The sequence below is a fragment of the Gracilinanus agilis genome, chromosome 1, assembly GCF_016433145.1.
Source record: "Gracilinanus agilis isolate LMUSP501 chromosome 1, AgileGrace, whole genome shotgun sequence".
In the NCBI taxonomy this organism is placed as follows: Eukaryota; Metazoa; Chordata; class Mammalia; order Didelphimorphia; family Didelphidae; genus Gracilinanus; species Gracilinanus agilis.
This window is the reverse complement of record NC_058130.1, coordinates 8,894,666-8,903,316: the sequence shown is the minus strand read 5'-3', so window position 1 is coordinate 8,903,316 and position 8,651 is coordinate 8,894,666. Positions and strand designations below refer to the sequence as shown.

At 43.7% G+C, this 8,651-nt stretch overlaps 1 gene segment (V, D, J or C); it reads right to left on the bottom strand.

The window, feature by feature from the left end:
- Window positions 1-7,820: 7,820 nt before the first annotated feature.
- On the bottom strand, window positions 7,821-8,320 carry LOC123246572. The segment is given in 2 exon segments: window positions 7,821-8,185; window positions 8,275-8,320. Coding segments are annotated over 2 exon segments (411 nt in total).
- Window positions 8,321-8,651: the final 331 nt, after the last annotated feature.

Here is an 8,651-nt window from a genome sequence, read left to right as displayed (position 1 = left end):
GACCAGGAAAGAAAAAACCCATACAAAAGAGAAGTCACGTATTCAAGGACACATGGCAAGTAGGTGGGAATTAGGACAACCACTGCTCCTCTCCTACTTTGCAGCTCTCAAGAGCTCTGATGTCCATCATAGTCAGAAAGTAAACAGACAATAGATCCAAGGGAAGACTGTATCATTCTTTTGGTGTACAAACTTGGTTCAGAATTGAGCTCCTTTGGCATTCCTTATATAATCCATGAGAGAAGGGAAATCTAAGCTTGCTCCAAGGACTCTTCCTTCATTGGCCCATCTTCTTATTACATTGTGACCTTTAGCGTTACCTTAGGGAGTTGTCCCAGCATACAAATTTGGTGTTCAGTTAGCCTCAGGGAATTTTAGGGTGGGCTTGTACACACTCAATGAATTTTCTCAAGGCTTTAGGCTAGGGGAGGGTGATTGGGTACACTGGGCTGGAGGAAGGACTTTCCCCATCCGTGGAGGGAAGATTGGCTGAGGTCCTGCACAGGCTGAGGGGAGTAAGGACAGGGAAGGACTGAAGGAGAAGCTTGCCCTGCTTTGTTCAGTACCAGCTGCTCCAGGTTGCTGACAGCAGGAGCTTTTGTGTGGGGAGGAGATGCATCCTGGTTCACTGTGGTAGTCCCAGTCCCAGATAGCGCAGTAATACAGGCCATTGTCCCTCACATCCAGCTTTTTGATTATCAAGATGACCTTCTCACCATTAAGTTGATACTTAAAAGCATGGAATTTATTATCATCCAAGCCCTCATCAAAATACAGTTTGCCTGATACCCAGTGCAAGTAGAGAAGGTGCTCTGGGGGCCTCCCATCCAAAAGCCGGTACCAGTGTATCCAGATGAAAATAGCATTAAAGATCTGACAGGTGATTGTGACAGAGTCTCCCTGAATGCCTGTCACAGAGACCTCCTGCTTCATGTGGACACAGGATAGGCGAGCTGTAATGAGAATAAAACCATCAGGAGAGAAGAGGATGAGGAAGCCTTGGCTCATCACCCAACCCCCACCCAGAATGCCACAACAGACTTACCAGGAAGTAGGGAAAACAGAAGCAAAAAAAGGATTCCTCCCATGCTCCTAGCTGCAAGAGACCACAGAAACTGTCCCTTGACCCTTTCTTCTGAGTCCCGGTTCTGGGGAGATTTGGATGAGAGGAGCCTTGAAGGCTGGGACCAAAGAGCAGAAAAGCCACTCCCAACTGTACTTTTTGAGAGGCACTTCCTTTTGGCTGGGAGTGGGCAGAGATGCAGGTGCTGTGGTCCAGGAGCCCACACTGAGCACAGGCCAAGAGCCAGCAAAAGAGATAAAAGAGAGAAACCAGGGAGTGGGTAGACCTTGTTCAAGGAGGCCCAATGGGGAAAAGACAAAACACCCCTCTGCTATCCATTAAGCAAAGTAATAATGGATTGAGTTTCCAGAGTGAGTCCACAGACAATGAACATCCATTAATTTACAAAGAAAAATGGCCCCCTTCTCATTTGATTTAGTGCATATTCCACCCAAACATGGCCATCTGCAAGCCTTCTCATTCCCATTTTCCCCATCTTTTCTCCCCTAAGTCCTTGCCCTTTTGTAAGCACTCAACTATGGACCAGGCACTATAACTGATCCTTTTAAATGTATCCATTTTGGGGCAGTATCAGGCTTTCTCACAGTCTTCTAAGGCCATCTGAGCCTGTTAGAATATTAGCGATAAAAGGCATCGTTGAATTCAACTTCTTGCTCTATAGACCCAGGAAAGGAGACCCAGAGGGATCTGTGTGACCTGAGTCCCAGTGAGCCAGCAACAAAGCACTGGGCACCATTAAGTCTGCTGCCTCTCCTCTTACACGAAGCCATTGTCATGAGCTTGCTGCATGCCCAACGTCTTTATAAAACCCAAGCGCAGAGTTCTTTAGATGGAGGGATGTGGGGAGACTTGACCAAGGGCTCAGAGGACCCTCTGAGTGTCCTTATCTGTGAAGTGGGCATCATGATCCCAATGGTGCCTACCCCATGGACAATGCTATAAGATCAGATTAGGGACCCTGTGAGATACTTGGCAAATGCCTTTTCTGTCTTCATATTCTACATGCTTAGTTTAGTGATTTGCTTATAGCGAACTCTTCATTGGTGACAGCATTTTATGTCATTGTTGTTTCTTGGTATTGTTGCTGAATTTGGACTCGATCCTTAACTGAATGGAAAGGGAGCTAAGCTGGCTCCAGAAGTAAGTCACAAAGTGGAGTCAGTGAGGTTCACTCAATTCCCACATTTAGCCACTTGCTTTCTCTCAGTTTCTCACATGAGGAGGCAAAATAGTAGCTGTCGAAGGAGACCCATGTGGACACCCGGGGAACTCGCTAACCAATTGAGATCTTTTAAAGTCATACACAAAAGACGTAAGCAGGAGTAGACAATGGAGAATGAACACCACAAATAGGACGTGAGAAGCTTTGAGGTGCTACAGCTGAGAATGGAATAGAGGCTGTTGAGAAAAGAAAGAGAAGGATTACAGATTGACTTTTAAAAAAAGGTATATTGGGGAAAAGAGAAAGATCAAAGAAGGAATAGGAACCCTTCTAGAGTGAATGACAGACAGTAACTGGTAACACTGAAAGCAGACTTAGGTAATTCATTTTGGGGGGGGGGTTGGATTCTGTCAGTGAGAATGACCTCTGAGCAGAAAAGGATTAATCACAAAGGAGTTGCTCCCATAGAGAAGTAAAGGAGTAATGAAATAAAAAAAAGAAAAGAAAACCAAAACCTAGCTACCTTTGATGATTTTGTAGCCTCTCCTAGCTGAGTTATATCCTTGGATATGAAAAGTACACTCAGACTTAGTGGAGGAGCCATTGGCAGCGATCTTTCAAAGATCATAGAGAATAAGAGAAAATACCATCAAATCAGGGAAGTGCAAATATGGTTCCAATTTAAAAACATAGCACAGAACATAATCTTCAGAGTACAGGCCAGTGCTCTTTACTTCAATTCCTGATAAAGTTCCAGAATGTATTATAATTATTTTTCAACCCTTACCTTCTGTCTGGTATCAGTTCCAAGACAGAAGAATGGTAAGGGTAGGTAACTGGAGTTAGGTGACTTGCCCAGGGTCATAGTACTAAGAAGTGTCTAAGGTCAGATTTGAACCAAGGACCTCCTGTCTCTAAGCCTGATTCTCTGGCCCCTTAGCTATCCAGATGCCCCTAGAATGTGTTATTAAAGAAAATGAACATCTAGGAAAGAAAATGATGTTTTAAAGAAGCCAGCCAGCTTCATTGATTGCATTTATATAATGTTTTAAGGTCATCAAAACACTCAACATGTGCTATCTCATTTGATACTCATGAAGACCATGTGAAGTAGATGCCATTATTACCCCCTTTTTTCAGATGAGGAAACTAAGACTGAAATATGTTAAATTACTTGCCAGGTGTCACATGTCTAGTGAGTTTCTGAGTGAAGATTCACACTCAGGTCATCTTGATTCCAAGCCCAACACTCTCTCCATTGGACCGCCTAAATTCTTCATCAAGGAGAAATCAATCTGGGGGGAAACTAGATGGCTTAATTGATCAAAAGCCAGGTCCACAGACAGTAGGTCCTGGGTTCAAACCTAGCCTCAGATACTTCTTAGCTGTGTGATCTTAGACAAATCACTTAACCCCCATTATCTAGCTCTTACCATTCTTCTGTTTTGGAACCCAGGCACAGTATTGATTCTAAGATGGAAGGTAAGCATTTTTTAAAAATAGACCACACAAAATTAACTTTATTTCCCTTCATGACAAGATTGTTAAACTGCTAAAAAACAGGGTCATTCTGTAGTTATAATTCATCCACATTTTCAGAAATTATTTGGTAAAATACTTCATACTATTCTTATGGTAAGATGGGGAGCTGTCACTAAACTATTGTACAGTCAGATGTACATTACTCAGATGAGTTCAGTGCTGGCTGAATGGCCAGGCACAAATTGTTACTAACAATTAAGTGATTCTTTGGAAGGAAGTCATCAGTGGAGTCCCCCAGGCCTTTTGTATGGCTTGGTGCTGCTTCACATTTTTACCCATGGTATAGAAAGGCATAAATGGCACGCTACTTACATTTGAAGATGACAAGGAGCTTGGAGGGAGAGCCAACACATTGGGAGACAGGATTAAGATTCATTAACCTCTTGTGAAGTTACTATGTAGGGCTGAATAAAATAAAATGAATCTGGATGAGATGAATAAATCATTATACTTGGGCATAAACAATCAACTCTCCAAGTATAAGAGAGATGGCCAGCAAGGAGCTTGTCTGGAAATAGTTGGAGACTTTTAATGTACTAAGGTCCACTTAATCTGAATTAATATGGTAGCCAAGGAAGGCAATTTGTACTTGGGCAGCAGTAAGTGAGAAACTGGACCCAGCAATAAGAAGGGATGTGCTCTTTCTAGTTCTGCTGGCTCCAGCACTTAGCACAATAAACAATAAATGCTCTCTGTCTCTCTCTCCCTGGCTCTGTCTCTCTCTGTCTCTCTCTCTCTCCCCCTCATCTCTGTCTCTCTCTGTCTTCCTCTGTCTTTCTCCCCCCCCCCCACCCCTACATAATTATATCTGTATCTTTGTGTCTCTGTATCTATCTCTTCAGATTGTTCTGAATCCTCCATAACCCATCTGAGCCCCACCATGTTGCCTCATGGACATCTTCAAAACTTGCTGCCACTGTGATACCTTCTTTCACAACACTCATGCATAGACACTCCACTCATATCTCTTAGAATAATAATCAAATGAACACAATAACGTTCTTAGAAAATTCATCAGTTATCTGTCCTGTGACTCCACTCATCATCTGCAGGATTCCCAGCTAAGACCACACACCCCTGTCTATTCGTCTCTTATGTGTTGTCTTCTCTTAGTAAAATGCTCTCTGAGTTCAAGGGTAGGGGGGGACTGACTTGATTTTTCTATTGATTTCCCCAGTGCTTAGCATAGTGCCTGACACATAGAAAGCTCACAAATGTTTTTACTTATTCATAGACTACCTTCAGGGTATCTCATTCAGTTTCAGGAAGGACGGGTCTAATGTCTCTTGCCATACTCATCTCACCATGCTCAGGTAGGTGCCTGGAAGCTTGGGGTGGCTCTGCTTTCCAGCTGCATGATTCAGGGACTCTTCTTCCAACTCAGAGCACTCACAGACATCTTCTGACTGCTTCTAGTCAGCCATGATGACTCAGAGCTTCATACTAAGTGGTGATACAAACTATTTTCACTGGTTATTGTGACAGAACACTGGGGATAAATTAAAAGGGTGATTCTGGCGATTATGGTCTCTCAGGTCTGTTCTTCTTGAAGGCTGTGAAGTACAAGGATGACTCTTTAAGCTCTCTGGAGGTCAGGTGTGGGTGGGTTGTTATGGAAAGCCTCAATGCTTTAAACTAAGACAGCATGGAAGAATCCACTCTCCTCATGTGGTGGATGCAGCATTGTAGCAAAGGGCTCTTCCTGAAACCAGAAACTGGATGCAGAAAGAAGTTCCACATCCATGAGACCACTGGAACCTTTCCTGATGTTGGCCTATAAGGACTGCATCCTCTTAGAGACTACACACCCAGTGATGTTGCATCTGGGGGAGACTATGGGCTCAGTGGGGACTAACAGGAATCAATGCCCAGTGGGAGCCATGAGAAGTCATTGCCATAATATATTAGTCGCTTTGCAATATTGGCAGCATGGGACTCCATGACTACACCAGCTCAAAGTGTTCCCTCCATGCATGGACCTCCACATATTTTGCCTGGGTCACACCTGTTCCTTCTGTGTCTTCACCCTTCCCACTAACAGTGCATGCAATTATGGCATAAATACCCAAGATTTTATTTTGAAATGTTTTATTGCAATTTTCTTATAATGTTCCATTAAATGCTCCCTTCTCTTTAAACTAATTTTGTCTCCCAGCTGATTAATAAAGGTTAACCTATTGGTGAGGGCTCAGAATTCATATTGTTAGGTGGATTTGGGCTCACCCAATGGGCGGGCGAGAGTACCAACACCCTATTCTGTGAAGTGTAGGTGTTGTCCCCAGGGACACAGATTTATTGTCACCTATCCATAGATGACAGTAACTTATCACATAATCTACCAAGTGAATTTGAGGGGTGCAGAACAATTTACCATGTAAGGTTTAAGGGGAAGATTGTTACATACAGAAGGGATTAGGGGGACTTTATGGAGGAGGTGGTATGTGAGAGGGGCTTCAAAAGATGGGTAGGAATTCAGGAAATGAAGGAGGCAAGGGAGGGTATAAGAAGCTGTAACTTTTAGTGGGAAAATGAGAGAAAAGGGCCTCTCTCTGCACAAGTGATTTCCATCGCAAACTTCCAGTGCCCACAGACCACTCACCAGAGTCAAGCAATCTCTCCTGTGGTAGGTGATAAACAATCCACTTTTGAGCACTAGCTCTAACCAGACAGGGACGATGTAGAAAAAGACATCTAGGATAAGAGGCTTTCCTTGGCCTCCTCTTTGGAGAAGTTCAAGATCACAGGATTTGAGACTGAGAGTTGGAAGGCACTGTAGAGGTCATCTGGGACAGCTAGATTTGAAGGCAGGAAGACTCGAGTTCAAATCCTGATTCAGATCCTTACAAGTACTGTGACCCTGGGTAAGACACTTAACTTATGTCCACCCCAGACAGAATGAGGATCATTATAGCATAAACCTCCCAGGGATATTGTGAGTATGAAAGAAAACACTATATTTGAAACATTATATAAATGTTAGCTATTATTATTTTTTCTAATCCTGCCCTCTCCTTTTACACATGAGAAAACCTCATGAGGCTGAGGGAGGTTGAGTAATTTAGAATCATAGACTTGCAAAGCAAAGATCTAGATCAAGAAAGAACCCCACTGGCCGTCTCATACAACCTCCCTATTTTACATATAGGGAAACAGAGTCCTGAGCTTAAGTGATAAATAATAATGAACACTTACTGTTTTACATGATTACATATATAAAATCTTCATTAGATTACTTACCATCTCAAGGAGTGGGGAGAGGTGGGAGGGAAGATGGGACAAAGAGAGAGAATTTGGAACTCAAAATTTTTATAAAATGAATGTTAAAAATTTCTTGTACATGGAATTGTGGGAAAATAAAATTTTATTTTATTTTTATTTTTTAAAACCTTGACCTTCTATCTTAAAATGAATACTATGTATTGGTTCCAAGGCAGAAGAGTGGTGAGGACTAGGCAGTGGGGGTTTGTGATTTACTCAGGGTCACACAGCTAGGAATTTAACATTTTTTTAAGTTAACATTTATTAAATACTCATGTGCCAGGCATCATGCTAAGCATTTTATAATTATTAACTCATTTGATCTTCACAACAACCCTGGGAGGTTGGTGTTATTAATATTCCCATTTTGAGGAAACTGAGGCAAAGAGGTTAAATGACTTGCCTAGTATCAAAACAACTAGTAAAAGTCTGAGGTCACATTTGAATCTAGGTCTTTCAGACTCTAGATCCAACACTCCATCCAATGTGCTAACTAGCTGTTCCCCCATTCACAGGTAGTAAATATTAGAGGCTGGATTTGAACCCAAGTACTTTGAATTCAAAGCCAGGGCTATGTATATTCTAAGCAGAGGAATGAGTGAGGTTCTACCAACCTCAAAAACGTGTGTTCTCCAACATCTTGGCCAAAGTTCCTGGGTCTTGGGGTTTATTTCTTAGAGGTTGGTCTTGGTGGTTCCTTAATTCAAGGGAAGGCTCAGTAGGTGTCTAGCCTTCACTGATGTGGGTGCTGGGATCCCTGGGTAGAAACTCCAGCTATTCAAGGTGACATTTTTTGTTCAGGAGCCAGGGTGACGTGTGCCGCTGTGGTCCGTCCCAGATGGCACAGTGATATATTCCAGAGTCGCTCACTTCGAGATTACTCACTACTAGTCTACAGATGTCATCCTTCCTCTTATAAGCCCTGAGTTTCTCAGAGCTGAATCCTGGGTCCAGAGCAGACTGTGAATTGCTCATGGAGTAATGGAGGAGGTGTTCAGGGGCCCTCCCCTCCTGGAAGCGGTACCAGTGGATATGGTCGAACTTTGGGCCCAAAATCTGGCAGCTCAGCATGGCAGACTCTTTGATGTTTAGGGTTATGGAGATAACTTTCTGCTCCAGGGTGATGGCCATCTGGCCAGCTGTAGGGACAGAAGAAAGAAGTTGGTGCAAGCAGGAAAGCTGCTGCAGCTATTTCCTGGCTCCCTGCGCACCACTGGAGACAACTTACCATGAACCAGGGCAGCCAAGAAGAGGAGAACCAGGGAGCTGGACATCTCGGTGCCCCTTGGGCTGTGGCCTCAGGAAGAGAAGGACTGAGAAGAAAGCCCTGGAGAAGGTGGGTGTGGAGCTGCAGTGGGATGGGCATCTGCTCAGTTCTGAGAATTCACTTTAGCTTTCTCTAAAGTGGGATGGGGGGAGGTGCTGGCGTATGGCAATGGCGAACCTTCACAGAGCCCACAGTGGTGGCTGCATGCAGGTGGCGTCTGGGAGCAGAGGCCAACTGTCCTTGTGCTTGTCCAGCATCCCAGAGGTAAAGTCTGGGAGACACTCTTCATGCCAGGCACTGAGGATACAAGACCAGAGGGAGAGCTCCTGCCCTCTAGC